At 43.5% G+C, this 21,819-nt stretch overlaps 2 protein-coding genes and 1 long non-coding RNA gene across 3 annotated transcripts in view; 2 read left to right on the forward strand and 1 right to left on the reverse strand.

The window, feature by feature from the left end:
- LOC136325309 (uncharacterized) overlaps window positions 1-16,078 on the reverse strand; it is a 28,586-nt gene extending 12,508 nt beyond the window's left edge. The window contains exon 1 of the long non-coding RNA XR_010729240.1: window positions 15,953-16,078. This is a non-coding gene — a long non-coding RNA (uncharacterized lncRNA). The remainder of the gene's footprint in view (window positions 1-15,952) is intronic.
- A 248-nt stretch (window positions 16,079-16,326) lies between these two features.
- DNAJC28 (DnaJ heat shock protein family (Hsp40) member C28) lies at window positions 16,327-20,090 on the forward strand. The gene is made up of 2 exons (XM_066259482.1): window positions 16,327-16,466; window positions 17,598-20,090. The coding sequence occupies exon 2, from the start codon at window positions 17,629-17,631 to the stop codon at window positions 18,784-18,786; it is 1,158 nt and encodes a 385-aa protein (XP_066115579.1). The 5' UTR covers window positions 16,327-16,466; window positions 17,598-17,628; the 3' UTR covers window positions 18,787-20,090.
- The window catches only part of TMEM50B (transmembrane protein 50B), a 53,536-nt gene continuing 48,055 nt past the window's right edge, over window positions 16,339-21,819 (forward strand). The window contains exon 1 of the mRNA XM_066259485.1: window positions 16,339-16,466. The gene's annotated coding sequence lies outside the window, so the exon portion shown is untranslated. The remainder of the gene's footprint in view (window positions 16,467-21,819) is intronic.

Consider the following 21,819-nt stretch of genomic DNA (forward strand, 5'->3'; position numbering starts at 1 on the left):
CCTTTTCAGTTGTGCCTTTGGTGTCCTGAAGGCTTCACAGAACCCTAGTAAAAGTCAGGGTAAGTGAAAGGTTTGCATTTTTTATTTTTTTGAGAGTGAGAGACAGGCAGGGAGATAAGCATCAACTCGTAGTTGCATCACTCTAGTTGTTCATTGATTGCTTCTCATATGTGCCTTGACCAGGGAGCTCAAGCCAAGCCAGTGACCCTTTGCTTAAGCCAGTGACCTTGGGCTTCAAGCCAGCAACCTTTGGGCTCAAGCCACAGACTATGGGATGATGTCGATGATCTCTTACTCAAGCTGGTGAACCAGTGCTCAGGCCGGATGAGTCCACACTCAAGCCAGCAACCTCAAGGTTTCGAATCTGGGACCTCAGTGTCCCAAGTCTATGCTTTATCCACTGCACCACCACCGGACAGGTTATGTGTGCCTTTCTTTTGCAAAATGAGGGAAGAATGATGTTCAAAGAGGATGTGGGACTTCCTTGCACACATTTAGGAATTCGTGTGCTGAATTCCTTGACACCACCCCAGGGCTGGAGTTAGCTTAGAGGTGGAGTGTAGGCACTGGAACTGAGCTGGTTGGCAAGTGTAGATGATGAAAGTAATCACAATGAACAAATGCAGAGCGCCGCAGCGCTGGAATACTGAGTCATCAAGTCAGAGAGACAAGCCAGCCAAGCAGCCTTAGAAGAGGCAGTGCAGCAGCAGGCCCAGGAGAGAGGATGCCATGGAACCTGGGAGAAGGGTTTTTCAGAAAGTGGGAGTGAGCTTCTCCTCCCTAACTCTTAGAGACCATGTACAGCAAGGAGAGAAACAGCTTCCTCTTTGCACATGGAGGCTCCTGCCTCACCAAAATGCAAACATCTGGCCCTGGCCTGTTGGCTCAGTGGTAGAGCGTTGGCCTGGCGTGCAGGAGTCCCGGGTTCGATTCCTGGCCAGGGCACACAGGAGAAGCACTCATCTGCTTCTCCACCCCTCCCCCTCTCCTTCTTCTCTGTCTCTCTCTTCTCCTCCCCCGGCCAAGGCTCCATTGGAGCAAGGTTAGCCCAGGCGCTGAGGATGGCTCTGTGGCCTCTGCCTCAGGCGCTAGAATGGCTCTGGATACGGCAGAGCAACGCCCCAGAGGGGCAGAGCATCGCCCCCTGGTGGGTGTGCCAGGTGGATCCTGGTCGGGGGCATGCAGGAGTCTGTCTGACTGCCTCCCCGTTTCCAGCTTCGGAAAAATGAAAAAAAACAACCTCAAAATGCAAACATCCAATGTGGTGTAATGGCCCTGATGGAGGAGCAACCCAAAGCTAGATCTGCAGGACAGAGTGTAAAGAAATAATAAAAGGAGCCACTTTAAAATGGAGTTGCAGCTGCCATCCTAGAGGAACTGCTGGCCTGTCTTATGCATCAAACCTTCGGCTGTTAAAACAGGGCAAACTAACCTTTGGACTGGGCGGTAAGCAACATTTTGTCCCAAAGAACTGTTTGCAATGATAACAAGAAAGCAGATATGACTACTATAAGACTGATGAGTAAAAAAAAAAAAAAAAAAAAAAAAAAAAAGACTGATGAGTAATGAACTGAAAAATACATTGTTTACAATTAGCTTATGTGAATCAACAGAAATACCTTCCTTTTGTGATGTAATTGTTTCTCTTCCCTTTCTCATAAATACCCAGCCCTTGTCTCCTAATCTGAGTATGAGCGGGATTTTTGCCTGAATCAGCACATCAGAACTTTCAAAATAGCTATTCTTTTTTTTTTTTTTTTTTTAAGATCTTATTTATTGAATTTAGAGAGGATAGAAAGAGAGAAAGGTGGTCTGGGTGGAGCGAAAAGCATCAACTCAGAGTTGTTGCTTCTCATATGTGCCTTGAACTGGGCAAGCCCGGGGTTTGAACCAGCAGCCTCAACATTCCAGTTGACGCTTTATCCATTACACCACCACAGGTAAGGCAATAGCTATTATTTTTTTCTCAAATAAATGCTTGTTGCCTCTCACTTTGAAAGGCTTTTCATTTTTAAGTTACCAAGTTCATGTCCAACAAGGGGCAAATGAGAGGCTAAAGCTTCTTCTTGCTTTTTTTTTTTTATTTACAAATAAATTTTTATTTTAATGGGGCGACATCAATAAATCAGGGTACAGGCCCTGGCCGGTTGGCTCAGTGGTAGAGCGTCGGCCTGGCGTGTAGAGTCCCAGGTTCGATTCCCGGCCAGGGCACACAGGAGAAGCGCCCATTTGCTTCTCCACCCCTCCCCCTCTCCTTCCTCTCTGTTTCTCTCTTCCCCTCCCGCAGCCGAGGCTCCATTGGAGCAAAGATGGCCCGGGCGCTGGGGATGGCTCCTTGGCCTCTGCTCCAGGTGCTAGAGTGGCTCTGGTCACGGCAGAGGACGCCCCGGAGGGGCAGAGCGTCGCCCCCTGGTGGGCAGAGCGTCACCCCCTGGTGGGTGTGCCGGGTGGATCCCAGTCGGGCACATGCGGAAGACTGTCTGTCTCTCCCCGTTTCCAGCTTCAGAAAAATACAAAAAAAAAAAAAAAATCCCACCATTTTGTTGTAAGTGATCCAATGTCATAATTTCTTATGGCTGAAGAATATACCATGGTGTATATGTGCCACATATTCTTTATCTAGTCTTCTATTTTTTTTTTTAACAGTGATTAAAGCCTTTAAGCAAACTCTTGGCCAATACAGCAAGAATCCATAAAAGAGTAGTGTCCTTAACATGTTCACCAAGTTCAAGTTGGCCCCAACACTATGCCAAATCCCTGAAAAATGCAACCCAACCCCAGTTCAGCCTGTTAGGAGCTGTCACAAGGAGCAGGAGTCCAGGAAAAGTCCACATCCAGGAAAAGTCCACATGGCACTGGAATTGTTGTCCCAATTCTATACTTTGCAGCTCATGTCCAAGTCCCAATGACCGCTGCTTCTAGCTAGTAATGATTCAGATAGACTGGAAAAGCCATCTGCAGCATGTGTGGATATGGAGCTTCTGTTCTCCTCTGCCTGGAGAGATGAGACCAGGTTGCTTTTCCCTGGTGCTCTGCGACTGTGGCTTGGTAAAGACAACCTTGGGATATACTAAGCTGGGTGGCAAAGGTAGATTCATAATAGAAGTTGGCAAAAGGGGGAAAGAGAGCTCTAAATTAGGAGTAGGTCCCAGCCTGAAATATGAGTGGGGCATTGAGGTAGGAGGAATAAAGGAAACACTATATATTAAACAAAGCAGCAGAAAATAGGACTATCAGCACCCACAACAGAGATCTTCGAGGGAAGAATAAAAAACCTGACTATTCAGGCAAGACATAGTTAAGTGGCCCTTGTGCAAATGAGATCAGTTTACCTGCTTCTTGGAATAAAAACCGTAGGCTCGTCCACAGTGTCGTAGATGGGGCTGATGGCCCTGGGCACCTTCAGCCTTCAGTGGCAAACCCCAGCATTCTGGGCAAGGTTAGGTCATAGGTGGCTGGAGCAGGGCTGGAAGAGACTGAACCCTCCCTTAGAGGAGCCAGGGGGAAGCCTACCTTCCAGTGTCCCTGTTTCCTCACAGCAGAGGCATGTAAGTCTGGCAGGCTTTAGCTCAATGACCTTCCTTTCTACTATTGAAGCAGGACCCAGATGGCATCCTATGAGACCCGTTTGGGGCATTGGAGTCTTTAAGGGCGTATCCTAAAAGCTGGTAGTTCCCCTGATCTCTATTGGGCTTTTTTTGCCTCTAGGTATCTTAAAAGCTATGCTCAGAAGATCTCGCTGAGGGGTTTGAGGATCCCCATCCGCCTATATAAATCTTTTCCATATATCTGGAACTATTTGGAAAAAGACAAAACAGTGTTATTAGCTGGATCAAATAAAGAAGGTAGTAGTTTGCAAGCGAAAAAGATTTGGCATCTCCTGTTCATCAGCATTCAAAAGAAATTTAAAATTTTTTAAGTAAAAAGCATGATATGGTAGACCCGTAGGAGTTCCAGGATATGACTACCCCCTTTTAAATTTTTTTTAAATTGACCTTAAAATATTTGCTGGGTACACTTTAACAATACCTTAACTTTAAAGATTGTTCAGAGCATCGCCCCTGGTGGGCATGCTGGGTGGATCCCGGTCGGGTGCATGCGGGAGTCTGTCTGACTGTCCCTCCCTGTTTCCAGCTTCAGAAAAATACAAAAAATAAAAATAAAAAAATAAAAAAATAAAGATTGTAAGAATGATAAAATACAGTAAATGCTTTTGCTCCATATGCAGGAGCATTTTCAGTTTAACCAGTTTAAGAAGTCCAATAATAGAACAATGCATACAGACAATGAGCTATAACATGCTTAGCAGCCTTTCCTGTTCTGACTGAGGTTACTATAAATCCAGAATATGTATCCACTGTAACGTGGACATAGGACTGTTTGCCAAATGAAGGTATATGAGTAACATCCATTTGCCATAGTTGTCCTGGTAGGGGTCCTTGAGGGTTAACTCCAAATGAAGGGGCAGATTGTGGTATAGGACCCCTTGGACAGGATTTCCCAATCTTCCGTGCTGCTTCCCGAGAAAGTGGAAACTGTTTTCTTCCTGCTTTTAGAAGAGTAGTCCACGGCAGGATTCCTGAGGCTTAGCATTTATTTCAGACTTTCTGGGCCAGATGACTCTCTGCTGTGGGCCGTCCCATGCATGTGCATTGTAAGATGTTGAGCAGCATCCCTGGTCTCCATCCACTAGATGCCAGTAACAATTCCTAATTGTAACAATCAAAAAGGTCTCCACCACTTTACATCCTCACCAATCATGCACAAAGATTCCAATTTCTGCACATTCTTGTCCTCACTTTCCATTTTTTTAAAATTTTTATTTACTTATTCATTTTAGAGAGGAGAGTGAGAGAGAGAGAGAGAGAGAAAGAGAGAGAGAGAGAGAAGGGGGTAGGAGCAGGAAGCATCAACTCCCATATGTGCCTTGACCAGGCAAGCCCAGGGCTTTGAACCAGTGACCTCAGTGTTCCAGGTCAACGCTTTATCTACTGTGCCACCACAGGTCAGGCCCAATTTTTTTTTCTTTTTTAAACTATAGTAGCCATCTTAATGGATGTGGTGTAGTTATCTCATTGTGGTTTTAATTTGCATTTCCCTCATGATTAATAACGCTGTCCATCTTTTCATATCCTTGTTGGCCATCTGTCTTCTTTCGAGAAATATCTGTTCAGGTTCTTTGCCCATTTTTTAATCCGCTAGTCTTTTACTGTTCTCTAGAGTGTTTCTTTCCTAGTTATAGAGCTGGAATTTATACAACATGTAGCCTTTTCAGTTTGGCTTCTTTCACTTAGCAACACCCATTTAAAGTTTCTTTGTGTCTTTTCATGGCTCAATAACTCAACTACTTTTTACCATTGTATAGATATACTATAGTTTATCTATTCATCTATTGAAAGACATCTTGGTTGCTTCCAATTTATGGAAATTATGAATAAATTCTTTTTAAGAAATTAAAAATGACACACTTATAGAAAAGTTGCAAGAATAATCCAAAAATCTTCCAAATAACCTTTACCCAGATTTCCCAATTAGCATCTCCCCCCATGCAGCTCACTGTTTGCTCTCTCTTGCTCCTTTGTTCTGTGTATGCATTTATTTCTGAATCAATACAGAGTAATGTGCGGACATCGTATCCCTTTATCCATAAATATTTCAACGTGTGCTTCCTAAGAACTAGGACAGAGCCAAATGCTCACTGTGGATACCTCCCAGAGCAAATAATTAAGCCTGAGTTGTCAAAGATAGAAATTATGTGATTCATTTCATTTATTTATTTAAAAAATTTTTAAAGACTTTATTCATTTTAGAGAGGAGAGAGAGAGAGAGAGATAGAAGGGAGGAGGAGCAGGAAGCATCAACTCCCATAAGTGCCTTGACCAGGCAAGCCCAGGGTTTTGAACTGGTAACCTCAGAATTCCAGGTCGACACTTTATTTACTATACCACCACAGGTCCGGCTTTAATTTCATTTAATATAAGAAATGTTATTTAATCAAGAAGGGTCTTTTCAAAAAGGAGCTTGGGTAACAAACTGGATTTATGTGCTCCTTTCCTGTGCTCTTCTACTGAGAATAGCATGGGCCAAATAATCCAGTACCATCCTCACCAAGAGCTTGAGGCATCTCTGGACAAGATTTAACGTGAAAAGGTCACCCAAAGGCATCCATAAGTGATGGGCTCTTTGAATGGAAGCACCCTAACATCTTGTTACAAAGCTGTCTTTGAAGTCAGATTTGCCTTAAAAGCAGTTCTCTCTATAAAGCATTTTGATTGGCTCTCTAGCAAATAGTATTATGTGCCCATTTATGTGTTTATTTTGTTGCTAAAAATCTCTGACACTAGAGAGCAGTGAGAAAAAGGAGGCAGATCTTCCTTATCCTGATCTTTTTAGCTTATCAAAACATTTTGGGCCTGACCTGTGGTGGCACACTGGATAAAGTGTCGACCTGGAACGCTAAGGTTGCTGGGCTTGCCTGGTCAAGGTGCATATGGGAATCGATGCTTCCTGATCCTCCCCCCCCCCCTCTCTCTTCCCCCTCTCTAAAATAAATAAATAAAATCTAAAAAAAAACCCAAACCATTTTGACTAACTATAATTAACAATACTTGACCTGGGGAGGGTGAACACACAATATTATATACAGAGGATATACAGAGATATATGGTAGAATTGGGCACCTGAAACCTGTATAATTATGTTATCTAGAGTCACCCAAATAAATTCAATTAAAAAAAAACAACACTAGTTAAAAGAAAGAAAAACATTTGCTAAGAGAGTAGATCTTTACCGAAAATAATGCTGACTACATGAGGGGCTGTGTTCATTGGCTTGATTGTGATGATTACTTCACAATATATGCATATATCAAATTATCAAGTTGTACACCTTAACTATATACAGTTTTTGAAAGGTGAGGAAAAGGTGCAGAGCAGTGATTTCAATAAACACGCTGGGTAAACATGATATGGGCTGGGAACAATTCAGATCCGGACTCCCCGGGAGCTGATGTGCATTTGTGTTCCCTGCTGGGGGCCTGCAATGACGGTGAGGGCTGCACAGTATTCATCATTTCAAGGAACAGCACCAGTCAAACGCAGAGAACTCAGGTTCAAGTAACAATTAATCACCACATTAATTTAATGCCAGAAATGAAAAGCAGACATCCTGGCTGGGAAGAAGGTCAGTGTACCATCAAAGATCCCCTAATCCTGTGTGTGGCCCTTACTGACCACCTTAGGATAGTTCACTAACTGGTTACCCCGCTGGGAAAAGGGAAAGGGGTAAAATATCCACATGAATGTGACTCTTTCCAGGATCCCCTTCCTTTAGAGAGCAGACTGTTGTTGAACTATGTAAACTAATCTACTACCTTCTTTCTCTTAAAGCTGACATGCTCTACATCGAACTCTTTCTTGATCAAATAAGAGTAAGAAATGAAAGCAGATGTCACCTAGCGAGGAAAGCATGTTCATGGTGGTTCCAAAAACTGCAGCTCCAGAAGGTAACACTTGCAAACATCATTGGGCAATATTCAGTTTTAGCAACCAGACTGAACCATAAAGCAATCTTCGGGGAAGTGTAATCTGGGTTACTATGGCACCACAACTTATTGGAAAGAAATCAACTTCTCTGCAGTTATCACAGAACCAGCAAACAAAAAAGCAAAGACAAAATACAGATGAATTAAAACAGAGCCCTTACTTGTTTTGGTCAAAGTGCAGAATTAACAGCTGACGGTGCAAAAAGAAGATGTCAGTCACTTTTACCACACCACACCTCATGCAGTGGCTCAGTAAATATTTGATATAACTATAACATCAGGACATTTGTTTTTTAGTAACTTTCAAAAATATCATCATCTATTTTCCACCCACTCAACAACACAATTAGTAAAGGTTTTGATGTGCTAACTGAATTCTGGCCAACTGTCTACTCTCCCACTTATGAAAATATTTGTTTCAAAATGCTCACCTATATTATGACAGCACAGACTCACAAAAAGATGCTCAAAAGTAGGAAATGTTACCTACATCTAATCCAACATATCATACTTTCATTTAAAACCAGGCCTTATGGCCTGACCAGGTGGTGGCACAGTGGATAGAGCATCAGACTAGGATGAGGAATGACCCAGGTTCGAGACCCTGAGGTTGCCAGCTTGAGCGCGGGCTCATCTGGCTATCTGGCTTGAGCAAAGCTCACCAGCTTGGACCCAAGGTCGCTGGCTTGAACAAGGGGTTACTCGGTCTGCTGAAGGCCCACAGTCAAGGCACATGAGAAAGCAATCAATGAACAACTAAGGTGTTGCAACGAAAAACTGATGATTGATGCTTCTCATCTCTCTGCATTCCTGTTTGTCTGTCCCTATCTATCCCTCTCTCTGACTCTCTCTCTGTCCCTTAAAAAAAATTTTTTTTAAATAAAAAATAAATAAAATTAAGCCTTAAGCTATAAAAAAATAAAACCAGTCCTTATGTGTAAGATTATCTGATATCTCAGCTGATAAACACTTGAGATAATAATTAGACTTTGTGGGAAATGATAGACCTGAGGTTCAAGCAGGCTAATTTTGATCATGACATAACCTTAAAATGGTTAATGTTATATTGAAAACTGAATGTTTTTAAAAGAGCTCACAGTTTAAGCAAGGTAACATATTATTAAAAATGCTAGTCAGCCTGACCTATGGTGGTACAGTGGATAAAGCATCGACCTGGAATGCTGAGGTTGCCTGTTCAAAACCCTGGATTTGCCCGGTCAAGGCACATATGGGAGTTAATGCTTCCTGCTCCCCCCTTCTCTCTCTTTCTCTCTCTCCTCTATCTCTAAAACGAATAAAGTCTAAAAATAAATAAATAAATAAATAAATAAATAAATAAAAAGAGCACTCAATAGCAGCAGTTTGGCAGAAGCTATTATTTAAAAAATAAATAAATAAAAATAAAATAAAAATGCTAGTCAATCTGTATCTTTGTTCTAACTCTAAATTTGATCTATTAACCATATCTCTCTCTGTGTGTGTGTGTGTGTGTGTGTGTGTGTGTTTTCTGAAGCAGGATGCAGGGAGGCAGAGACAGACTGCTGCATGTGCCCGAATGGGATCCACCCAGCATGTCTACCAGGGGGCGATACTTCGTTGCAACTGGAGCTTTTCTAGGGCCTGAGGCAGAGGCCATGGAGCCATACTCAGTGCCTGGGCCAACTCTGCTCCAATGGAGCCTTGGCTGTGGGAGGGGGAGAGAGAGAGAGAGAAAGGAGAGGGGGAAGGGTAGAGAAGCAGATGGTTCCCTCTCCTGTGTGCCCTGACTGGGAATCAAACCCAGGACATCCACATGCCAGGCCAACACTCTACCACTGAGCCAACCGGCCAGGGCTTTAACCATATTTTATTCTAATCACTAGGCCACCTTTTTTTGTGTGTGTGTGACAGAAACAGAGAGAGATAGACAGAAAGAGGGACAGATAGGGACAGAGAGACAGGAGGGGAGAGAGATGAGAAGCATCAAGTCTTTGTTGTGGCACCTTAATTGTTTATTGGTTGCTTTCTCATATGTGCCTTAACTGGGGGGGGGCACAGCAGAATGAGTGACCCCTTGCTCAAGCCAACAACCTTTGGGCGCAAGCCAGTGACCATGGGGTCATGTCTATGATCCATGCTCAAGCTGGTGACCTCAGGATTTTGAACCTGGGTCCTCTGTGTCCCAGTCCAATGCTCTATCCACTGCATCACCGCCTAGTCAGGCTAGGCCACCTTTTTAACATGAAAAGAACCAAACCTGGCTGGGTAGCACCACTGGTTAGAGCATCATCCCAATATACCAAGGTTGTGGATTTGATCCCTGGTCAGGGCACATAGAAAAATCAACCAATGAATGCAAAATAAGTGGAATAACAAATCAATGTTCCCCTCTCTCCTTAAAATCTATAAATAAGCCTGACCAAATGGTGGTGCAGTGGACAGAGCATTGGCCTGGGATGCTGAGGACCCAGGGTCACAACCCCAAGGTCATTGGCTTGAGCACAGGCTCACCAGCTTGAGTGCAAGGTCTCCGGCTTGAGTGTGGGATCATAAACATGACCTGCCTGGCCAAGCAGTGGCGCGATGGATAGAGTATCAGACTGGGACACAGAGGACTCAAGTTTGAAACCCCGAGGTCACCGGCTTGAGCGTGGGCTCACCAGCTTGAGCGCAGGGTCACTGGCTTGAGCATGAGATCATAGACATGACCCCATGGTTGCTGGCTTGAGCCCGAGGTCACTGGCTTGAGCAAGAGGTCACTCACTCTGCTGTAGCCCTCCTGGAAAAGGCACATATGATAAAGCAATCACTGAGCAACAAAGGTGCCACACAAAGAACTGATGCTTTTCATATCTCTCCCTTCCTCTCTGTCCCTATCTGTCCCTCTCTCTGTCTTTCTCTGTGTCTCTGTCACACACACACACACACACACACACACACACACACACACACACACAAAACAGACATGACCCCATGGTCACCGGCTTAAGCCCAAAGGTTGCTGGCTTGGGCAAATGATCACTCGCTCTGCTGGAGTCCCCGGGTCAAGGCACATATGAGAAAGTAATCAATGAACTACTAAGGAATTGCAGCAAAGAATTGATGCTTCTCATCTTTCTCCTTTCCTGTCTGTCCCTCTCTCTCTCTCTCAAAATAAATAAATAAATAAATAAATAAAATCTATAAATAAAATTTTTCAAAAAAAAAAAAATGAACCATTATTTTTGCCGAGGTCCAGCCCCGGGGGGGATCCAGGGGTCCCACAGGAAGAGACGGCGTCGGCGAAAATGGAGTGAGAGAGCCGAATTCTTTTCTTTCTCTTTATTCTCTAGTTAGCATTTACTGCCAGGCATCTCTACCAAATGCTAGTACAGCTCCTTTTTTATACACACACACCAAGTTACAATTACATGGTATTAATCATTGCTTCTGTTTCACTATGTTTACATGTTTCCAGATAACAGTTAATTTATATCTATAAACTACAAATCAGGTGGCAAATCATTCAAAGTACAATTAAAAAATAACTTGAATAGCGATAACATCGGTGAAAGCTTTTAAAGGATTAGTACTAACTAATAACTCAACTTTACTGTTGTTGTGAGTCAAGGGGCAGAGAGAGATTAACAGACAAAATCATTAGGGAGTAGCAAAGGACCACCGCTTGCTCAGGCAAATGGCCTTGAGTTTATGCAGTGTCCTAACTTTTTTCACAAGACTTCAAAAGGCTTGCTTATTAAGAAATTGTCATAACATCAAGAGTAACTTTTGCTTAAAGATATATAGAGTGCACCTGCAAGATAGCTTAGTAGCAACATAATATCAGAAGGCATTAATTGCTATTGCTTCTATGGATTCTTCCATATTCCTCTTTATTATCTGAACAAAAAACCTTGGGAAAGTATATAAATCTCATGAGAATGTCTCACTGAGAAAGCCCAGTAACTGCCTTCAGTCATAAAACAATTCTCTTAGCAAAACATTCTTTTCTTGCTGACTGCGTTCCCATCCCAGGCCACGCAACAGGCCACTTCACTACACTTTACCTAAGATTCTAATGTCTAGTTAAACTTTATTTATTTACTATATTCACACACTAGTTAAGTTCTAACTATATTCTTCTTAGAGTGTACCACTATCTGCAGATCAAATAAGCAAGAAGAAAGGAAAGTTTCTCTACTCTATCACATGAAAAGGCTAGGGAGAAAAAATGATGAATTAAGTGAAGGCCGAAAGGTGCTCTGTGCACAGCCACTGCCTTCTACCCATTCACAAGTCACAATCTTTTCTTTGTAACATGATTAAGAAGAAATTCTCCTACAAACTTAACCCTTTACGAGGGATATCATAGCCAGCCTCTTATGTCTATGAGCCCAGTTCAAGGGGCTTACAGGCTTTTCTGTGGAACTTACACCTTCTGTCTCATTTCCAAAGAAATTACTACAAATTTACAGGGAAAGCACGGTACTATTATCCCTGTGCCACAAATAATAGCACACACCCAGAAAAGGGGGGATATAAGGCCAGATTAATTCAAAAAGTCAAAGGGGGAAGTATCGTTGTGCCTATTCTTTTTGCGGTGACTTTGTCACCCCGCAGCCATTGGTCTTCACTGCAGTGACTTTGTCACCCCGCAGCCATTGGTCTTCTCTGCTGTGACTTTGTCAATCAGCAGTTTTTGGTCTTCTGCTGTGACCTTGTCAGCCAGCAGTTGTGGGTCTTCTCCTGCTGTGACCTTGTCAGCCAGCAGTTGTGAGTCTTCTGCTGCTGTGACCTTGTCAGCCAGCAGTCGTTGATCGGCTCCCGACATATTTTAAAATAGTGGAGTCTTTCTGCCTGTTACTAAAGTGAACCAGAATACTTTATTTTATATTTGGGGGGGGGGTGTATTTTTTTCCGGTTAGAAGTGGGGAGGCAGTCAGACTCCTGCAAGCGCCCGACTGGGATCTACCCGGCACTCTCACCAGGGGACATTGCTCTGTTCATCTGGGGCGTTGCTCCCATGCAACGGAGCCATTCTAGGGCCTGAGGCGGAGGCCACAGAGCCATCCTCAGTGCCTGGGGCCAACTTTGCTCCTGTGGAGCCTTGGCTGTGGGAGGGGAAGAGAAAGATAGAGAGGAAGGAGAGGGGGAGGGGTGGAGAAGCAGATGGGCACTTCTCCTGTGTGCCCTGGCTGGAAATTGAACCTGGAACTTCCCATACTGGACCAACGCTTTACTGCTGAGCCAACCGGCCAGGGCCAGATGCTTTATTTTATTTTTTAAATGTTTACCTGTATTTTATTGATTTTAGAGAGAGGAAGGGAGAGAGCAGGAGAGAGACAGGAACATTGGTCCCTGTATGTGCTCTGTTCGGAGATTGAACTTGCAACCTCTGCACTTCAGGACGACACTTTAACCAACTGAGGTACCCAGGCAGGGCAAGAATACTTTATTTATCATTCATTTAACCTGATTTAAAAGTGTATGTGTTGCTGTAGAAGACAATCTTAGGATAATTGAAAAAACTGGAACAAAAAACCAGGATATTAAACAGTATTATATCTGTTAAATCTGCTGAATGTGGGAAGTGTTATGGTGATCTAAGAGAATGTCCTTGTTTTGAGAAAATACTGAAGTACTTTTAAATTATTCTGGGTAGAAAGTACCTTCATGGAGAAAGAGAATGGTAAAGCAAATGTAGCATGTCTCAGTGGCTGAATCAATGCCAGAAACTGCCTAGATCTACGTTTCTTTTTTAAAGATTTATTGATTTTTAGAGAGAGGAAAGAGAGAGAGAGAAAGGTGGGGCTGGGTGGGGGGAACAGAAAGCATCAACTTGTAGTTGTTTCTCATATGTACCTTGATCTGGCAAGCTGCGGGTTTTGAACCTGCGACCTCAGCGTTCCAGGTGGACCCCTTATCTGCTGCACCACCATGGGTCAGGACTAGATCCACGTTTCTTATATGTGAGGAAAATAATCCCTCAAGTCAGTTAGCTAGTGTATACCCTGCAGCTGAAAGTGTACTTTATGGATAACTCTGGTGAATTCAATTAACCATCAACTTGTACAGAATGACCATAAAACTGATTCTCTGAAAAGAGAAATGGACTTACAATTCTAGTCCCAGCTTTGCCATTTACCAACTTAACTGAGTCACTTAACTACTCAAACTAAAGCATAATTATGTGTGATGACAGCCTTGTAAAATGCAAAGTGTTATTCAAGTATGAGTAGTTTTTTTTTTTTAATTATTTATTTATTCATTTTTAGAGAGGAGAGAGAGAGAGAGAGAGAGAGAGAGAGGAGAGACAGAGAGAGAGAGAAGGGGGGAGGAGCTGGAAGCATCAACTCCCATATGTGCCTTGATCAGGCAAGCCCAGGGTTTCGAACCGGCGACCTCAGCATTTCCAGGTCGACGCTTTATCCACTGCGCCACCACAGGTCAGGCATGAGTAGTTTTTTATTAGTTTTTTAAAGTATGAGTAATTTTGGGTTTTGGGGTTTTTTTTTTGTATTTTTCTGAAGTTGGAAGCGGGGAGGCAGTCAGACAGACTCCTGCATGGGCCGGACCGGGATCCACCCAACATGCCCACGGGGGGGGGGGGGGATGCTCTGCCCATCTGGGGCGTTGCTCTGCTGCAACCAGAGCCATTCTAGCGCCTGAGGCAGAGGCCACAGAGCCATCCTTAGCGCCTGGGCAAACTTTGCTCCAATGGAGCCTAGGCCGCGGGAGGGGAAGAGAGAGACAGAGAGGAAGGAGAGGGGGAGGGGTGGAGGAGCAAATGGGCGCTTCTCCTGTGTGCCCTGGCCGGGAATTGAACCTGGGACTCCTGCACTCCAGGCCAACACTCTACCACTGAGCCAACCAGCCAGGGCCTTAAGTATGAGTAGTTTTAAAACTACTATATATTGACGCTTCCTCCCCTCTTTTATACTGTGGTTAAGACATCAACTAAAAGAGTTAAGACTTGTAGAAACATTTTCTTTCACATGGTTCTTCTGTGTTCGTTGTTTGCTTGAAAGGAAATCCCTCTGAATCAGAATTTAAAGCTTTTTCTGTGCACCTGCAGAGAAGGTAACACATTATTGTCTGTACCTCAGAACCTTAGAACAGCTGGTACCTGTTTCTAGCTCTGGAGACACAGTCAAATAAAAAATAATGCTTAGCCTGACCAGGCAGTGGTGCAGTAGATAGAGACTGGGACGCAGAGGACCCAGGTTTGTAAACTAGATGTTGCCAGCTTGAGTGTGGGCTCATTTGGCTTGAGCACGGGGTCACCAACTTGAGCACGGGGTTGCTGACTTGAGTGTGGGATCATAGACATGACCCCATGGTCGCTGGCTTGAGTCCAAGGTCGCTGGCTTGATTTGAGCAAGGGGTCACTTGCTCTGCTTTAGCCCCCAGGTCAAGGCACATATGAACAAGCTATCTATAAATAACTAAGGAGTTGCAATGAAGAACTGATGCTTCTCATTTCTCTCCCTTCCTGTCTGACCCTATCTGTCCCTCATTCTGTCTCTCCGTCTCTCTCTCTCTCTCTCTCTCTCTGCCTCTGTCACAATAAAATAAAAAAATGCTTAATGTGCCAGGCACTGGGCCAAGTGGCCTACATCCATTATGCAACTCTCACAGAGGCTCAGTTGAGTCTGATGCAATTACTATTTCATCATAGATAAAACTTGGAAAACAACAGCTTTTATCTCAAAGGGCTGTTTTAAGGATTACAAGACTATACATAAAGCACTTGGCACAGCGTCTGGCAAAAAGTAAATGCTAAATACACATTTACCAGTTACTGGTATTCTTATCTTACAATTAAACAGAGGCAGAGAAAAGCATGTAACAGGTTTTCCCAGGTCTGACTCTCAAGTTTTTTACTATTTCCATTGATTTGAGAGGGGTGGGAGGAGATGGGGGGGGGGAAGAAGGGGGAGAAGGGGGAGAGAGGGAGGGAGAGAGAAAGAGAAAGGCATCAACTCCTTCCACTTAGTTGTTCCATTTAGTGGTGCACTCATTGGTTGCTTCTCGTGCCCTGACCAGGGATCCAACCCACGACCCACACCTGAACCACGTTTTATCCACTGGGAAACCCCGCCAGGACCTCTTTTTTTGTTTGTTTGTTTTTAATGATCTGCTGGTAGTAAGTCCCTATGACTGTGGGTGTATTTCAAGCCAGGAGACCCTATTTTGATTTTGTCTTCTACTGTCCTCAGCCCGTACCGACCCCTGGCTACTGAGCTGATGAAGGACTAGGTTTCTAGCCTGGGTCCACTACATCTTTCTGGGACAGGTAGGTCTTTGTCGTTTCTGCGCAGGTGTCCCCGTCTGCACACCCAGAACAGGCTGTTCAGGGAATTGGTCTCGTCCTCCCTCCCCAAAACAAGCCACTGAGGGCCGCTGTGCTCCGAACCACTAAAAACTTCAAGGGTCCCAACCTACACTCACCACCAAGCCCTCCATGCCTCCACGCAGGTCTCCGCGACACCCTGCTCGTCCGTCCCCCCAGCCCCACCTCCCATGCGGTAGGCGAAGGAGCAGGCGCAGGTGCACGGCGGCGTCCGGACGCGTCGCACTTCTCGGAGAACTACATCTCCCACAATCCCAATCGGCCTCACCACCTCACGCTAGAGGCGGGGACGGAGGCGGAGCGGGACGCCCCAGAGCGGGACCGGCCTCTCCGAAATGTCCTGCCTGTGCCCTTTCGGGTAGAATATGCTTTGAGAGAGATTCTTGGGTTCCCTGGTAAGGTAGGACACCTGTCCTGACGGGGTACGATTCTGCCCCTCCACCGCCTCTCAAGTACCTCATTGTAAAAGGGTACATAGTCTAGTGCAGCGGAGACCCCGCCGCCGCCGCCGGCCCCGGTGGAGGTTCCTAGGAGTGAAGGGCGGACCGCACACGCTTGCGCAAAGGCACAGCATGGGGGGAGCCGCTGAGCTTCATTCCGGCGTCTGAGAAGGTGAGTAGGGGCCCGGCTTCCGTGTCTCGCGTTAGGACTGACCACTCCCCTGCAAGGACCGCCGTTGGCACTACCACTGTCTCCCAACAGACTCTAAACGCCATTGACCCCAGTTGTGCAGAAAATTGGGGTCCCCAGAGATCTGTTTTAGCGTACGTACATCAAAATGACACAGTTAAACCACTTCCATCATTTCATTGCCATTATCTGTGGAGAACCCTTTCTCCTCTACTATACTATACCATGTGTTTTTAAAATAACAGCTAACATGTTGGGAGGGCTCACCTTTTATCTTGGTTTTCCCGCAGGTAGCAAACAGCTCCTTTCAAACAAAGCTATTAGAGCTAAAGTCTTTTGGATACTTGATTCTATTCAATTTAGTGTCAGATTACGTACAATACTTTCTCATAGCCTCTGTTTCATGTATGTAAGTTTTCTCATGAACAGAATCTTTGAGACGAACACACTGATAGAGTAAAGAAATGGTGGTGCTAATAAAGTTTATAATCTACTGGAGATACAGAGAAACATCTTATTGTGTCCTAATCCTAACCATTTTGCTAATACCTTGCTATGTGACCAGGTTTTGCTGCTTAACCTTCTGGGCTTACATTTTCCCCCTTTGTTTATTTATTTTATTTTATTTATATATATTTTAAGGTTTTATTGATTGATTTTAGAGAGAGAGAGAGAGAAGGGGGTGAGGGAAACAGGAAGCATCAATTCATAGTAGTTGCTTCTTGTATGTGCCTTAACTGTGCAAGCCTGTGGTTTCGAACCAGTGACCCCAGCATTCCAGGTTGATTCTTAATCCACTGCACCACCACAGGTCAGGCTGGACTTACATTTTTTCTTAAAATAAGAAGATTGGATCAATTATCTCTAAGAACTTGCCTGCTCTAAAATTTTGTGGTTAGTGAGTAGAATCCAGATTATATCCGTATGTTAATGCTGATATCATAAACTTCCATTTCTCCGCTAATATAGGTAAAATATAGCTATAAGGGTTTTACCAGCCTCCTTAGAAAGACCTGCCCCATATTGTACTTGTAATTTTTTCCTTATTGCTGAAAATATGAAATTAGCAGATAATACAACTTTCTTCACCCTATATTTGTTGTCATTTTATAGATCATTGCTAGGAAGAACTCTGGGTACAATAATGAACACACTGTATGTGATGATGGCTCAAATCTTAAGATTTCGTCTGATAAATGCTATAATGATTCCTAATCGAATGGAAATGTTTCCTTATCTTGGAGTCATTAGAAATAGGATGATGTCAACTCATAAATCAAAAAAGAAGATGAGGGAATATTATAGGCTGCTGAATCTGGATGAAGGATGCTCTGCAGATAATGTCAGGGAATCTTTTCGTAAGCTTGCCAAGCAATACCACCCAGATGGGGGCTCTCCTACTGCTGATTCTGCAACATTTATAAAGATTGAAGAAGCTTATAGGAAGGTACTTTCCCATGTGATGGAACAAACAAATGCCAGACAGAGTAAAGTTGAAGAAGAAGAAGAAGAAGAAAAATTCAAATATAGAACACCCCAACACCGGCATTATTTAAGTTTTGAAGGTATTGGTTTTGGAACTCCAAGTCAACGAGAGAAGCAATATAGGCAATTTAGAGCAGACCGTGCAACTGAGCAAGTGATGGAATATCAAAAGCAGAAATTACATGGACAGTATTTTCCTGATGGTTTAACTGTCAAGGATGTGAGGCAGAGTAAAGAACAAAAGATAACTCAAGCAATAGAGCGTTTAGTGGAGGATCTCATCCAGGAATCAATGGCAAAAGGAGACTTTGATAATCTCAGCGGTAAAGGAAAACCTCTAAAAAAGTTTTCTGGCTGTTCATACATTGATCCCATGACTCACAACCTGAACAGAATATTGATAGACAATGGATACCAACCAGAATGGATCCTAATGCAAAAGGAAATAATGGACACTATTGATCAACTCAGAGAGGCAATTTTAGTGTCCAGGAAAAAACTTGGGAACCCCATGACACCAACTCAACAGAAACAGTGGAACCAAGCTTGTGAGCAGTTTCAAGAAAACATCCAGAAACTAAACAAGCGAGTTAACGATTTTAATTTAATTGTTCCCCTCCTAACCAGGCAGAAAGTCCATTTTGATGCACAAAAAGAAATTGCCAGAGCCCAAGAAATGTATGAGACCTTTATAAAAACAAAAGAAGTCACAGATAAAAACCCAAATATCATTGATCAGGGAGAAGAGAGGAAAAGACCTAGAGTCAAGACAGGTTTTTTCAACTGGATGAACATGTGGAAATTTACTAAAATCTGACCATTTTAGCATCCACAGTACTGCCCCAAATCATTTTTAGTTGTACTGACACACATTGAGGCTGAGATTTATGGCTATCACACAGAGGTTTGAGAACTGTGTGCCTCAGTACTGTTCACAAAACTACTTACACCTACAGTCGTGTGTGAGGGAGAAGGCCGTATGAAACTGCATCACAGAAATGTCCAACCGGCGTTGCTCTGGGAATACAGCAAGAAAAGAAGAGGACTTCAAATAAAACAATTTAATCCATTTCAGAGTTTGTCAGTTATATTATACAATGACTTAGGACAGAGACTCAGACTGGGAATCATAAAGGCTATTCCAAGTGTCTTAGTGCAGTTTTAAACTACAATAACTTTAAAACAGTTGCATACCATCTTCAAACACAGGTATTTCAACAACAATAAAAATACATATTTAGCAAAAGTTATAAAACTAAATAAGTGTGAAATTAAGAAAGTAAACCTCCAGGTGATATACGGTTTTTGCAAGTTTGCCCACTTATACACCAGAAGTTATTAACCCTTTGAGTAGTGAGTTTTCTTCATGCTTGCTGACCCCCAGGAGTAAGTTTTGTTTTGTTTTTTTCAAAAAATGAAATTAGTTCCAGTTCCAGTTTTATTAACTTAAAATCATGTTTGATAACCAATTTAAGGAAACAATAAGAACATACATTTGCCTTTTTTTAATGTTTCCTTACACATTTTAAAAATATATCTATCATATTCTGGATGGTCAGGAGGCATGAGGACGTATATGAATGTTCGTACTATACTCAAAGGGTTAAAGCACAAATCTGTTCTGAGACTTTTGGGACACGATGTGGGTGGAAATGTTAAGATCAGGAAATTAACCTATGGAGTTACTGTACTCTTTTTATAAAGGTCTTCCCTGTGGCTAGTGAATTAAAAAAATAATAAATAAAAACACTAAATATCTGGCTTGTACTTTCTCCTGCCTAACTTCCTTAGCCATTGGCTACAGAAATCAATCAGCCAAGCTCGTTGATTTAGCTATTCTAGAAATAGACACTTGTGTCTTTTGAGTGCATTTTCTGACCTTTCAGGGAAGAAAAAAGAATAAAGACCTTGGGCTCAATGGAAACTTAAGATTTCACCTCTGGCTTCATTCTACGGAGAGATTGAAATGTTAGGTTTACGTGAATCTACTTCAGTCTCTCTGTGTCATGTATGGGACTTACCAGAGGTTTTTTCAGCCACATGAAAATATCAATTTACTGTCTGAAGGATCTAATTTTCTGTCTTAGGAATCCTTTAATAAAAAAAGACAAGATGTCTGAATTTTGTGCCAATTTGTACCTTTGCCAACCAACAAGAGTTTGGCATTCATGAGATGGTCACATCCCATCCACTTTCAGCAAATCTGACTTTTTTTTTTTTGGTATTTTTCTGAAGCTGGAAACGGGGAGGCAGTCAGACAGACTCCCGCATGCGCCCGACCAGGATCCACCCGGCATGCCCACCAGGGGGCGATGCTATGCCCATCCAAGGCGTCGCTCTGTTGTGACCAGAGCCAGTCTAGCGCCTGAGGCAGAGGCCATGGAGCCATCCCCAGCGCCCGGGCCATCTTTGCTCCAATGGAGCCTTGGCCGCGGGAGGGGAAGAGAGAGACAGAGAGGAAGGAGAGGAGGAGGGGCGGAGAAGCAGATGGGCGCTTCTCCTGTGTGCCCTGGCCGGGAATCGAACCCGGGACTTCCGCATGCCAGGCCGATGCTTTACCACTGAGCCAACCGGCCAGGAGCTCCAATTAAATTTATTGAAGTGACAACATTGGTTAATGGGATCACACAGGTTTCAAGTGTACATTTCTATGATACATGAACTGTAGATTGCATTGTGTGCCCACTACCCAAAGTAAAGTCATCTGACTTTTTAAGGTTTGTGTAATTGCTCTAGCCACAGAAACGGGCAACTAGAGGGTATGGAGAGTGATCAGAAGGAGCAGGTCTGTTTCTTCACTGAATTCAGAGTGCTGTATTATGGATCCAGTTCAGAAGCATGGCACATGCCACTGTCATTTTGAAAGAATAGGTATTTTGTCAAGTATATGATAGTTAAAACTACATCTTCAAAACAGGACATTTGGCCTGACCTGTGGTGGCGCAGTGGATAAAGCATCGACCTGGAAATGCTGAGGGCGCCGGTTCGAAACCCTGTGCTTGCCTGGTCAAGGCACATATGGGAGTTGATGCTTCCAGCTCCTCCCCCCTTCTCTCTCTCTCTGTCTCTCTCTTCTCTCTATTCCTCTCTGTCTCTCTCTCTCTCCTCTCTAAAAATTAATAAATAAAATAAAAAATTAAAAAACAGGACATTTCAGGCCTGACCAGGTGGTGGTACAGTGGATAGAGCTTTGGACTGGGATGCAGAGGACCCAGGTTCAAACCCTCAAGGTCTCCAGCTGAGTGCGGGTTCACCAGCTTGAGCACGGGTCACTGGCTTGAGTGTGGAACCGTAGACATGACCCCATAGTTGCTGGCTTGAGCCCAAAGGTCGCTGGCTTGAGCAACAGGTCACTTACTCTACTGTAGCCCCCCAGTCAAGGCACATATGAGAAAGCAATCAGTGAACAACTAAGGTGCCCCAAAGAAGAATTGATGCTTCTCATCTCTCTCCTTTCCTGTCTGTCCTTATCTGTCCCTCTCACTGTCTCTCTCTGTCTCTGTCACACACACACACACACACACACACACAAATTAAAAGGAAATTTCAGGCCTTTTTGCTTAAATGATGGGGCATTAATTGCTATAATGTGTTTATTTTGTTGAATGAGTTACTTGGCTTCCAGAATGACAGCATTATTCTAAACAAAATTGTAAACAGTACAACATAGAGCTTTACAATGAGAGCTAAGTTCCAAAACATTTTAGAAGCCTATGATTCTGTGAACTTGCTAAAAAGGGAATTTGCTGTATGAGACACCTAACTGAATTGCTGGAACATATATAAAAGAAACCATTTTCATTATTGGATGATGGGAAGGAAAAATTATCCAAGACCTCTAGTAAATCCT

This window comes from Saccopteryx bilineata, chromosome 2 (assembly GCF_036850765.1).
Source record: "Saccopteryx bilineata isolate mSacBil1 chromosome 2, mSacBil1_pri_phased_curated, whole genome shotgun sequence".
In the NCBI taxonomy this organism is placed as follows: Eukaryota; Metazoa; Chordata; class Mammalia; order Chiroptera; family Emballonuridae; genus Saccopteryx; species Saccopteryx bilineata.

Bases quoted from the DNA above. Each gene is read 5' to 3' on its own strand.
- DNAJC28 (XM_066259482.1), top strand. From the start codon at position 17,629: ATGAACACACTGTATGTGATGATGGCTCAAATCTTAAGATTTCGTCTG.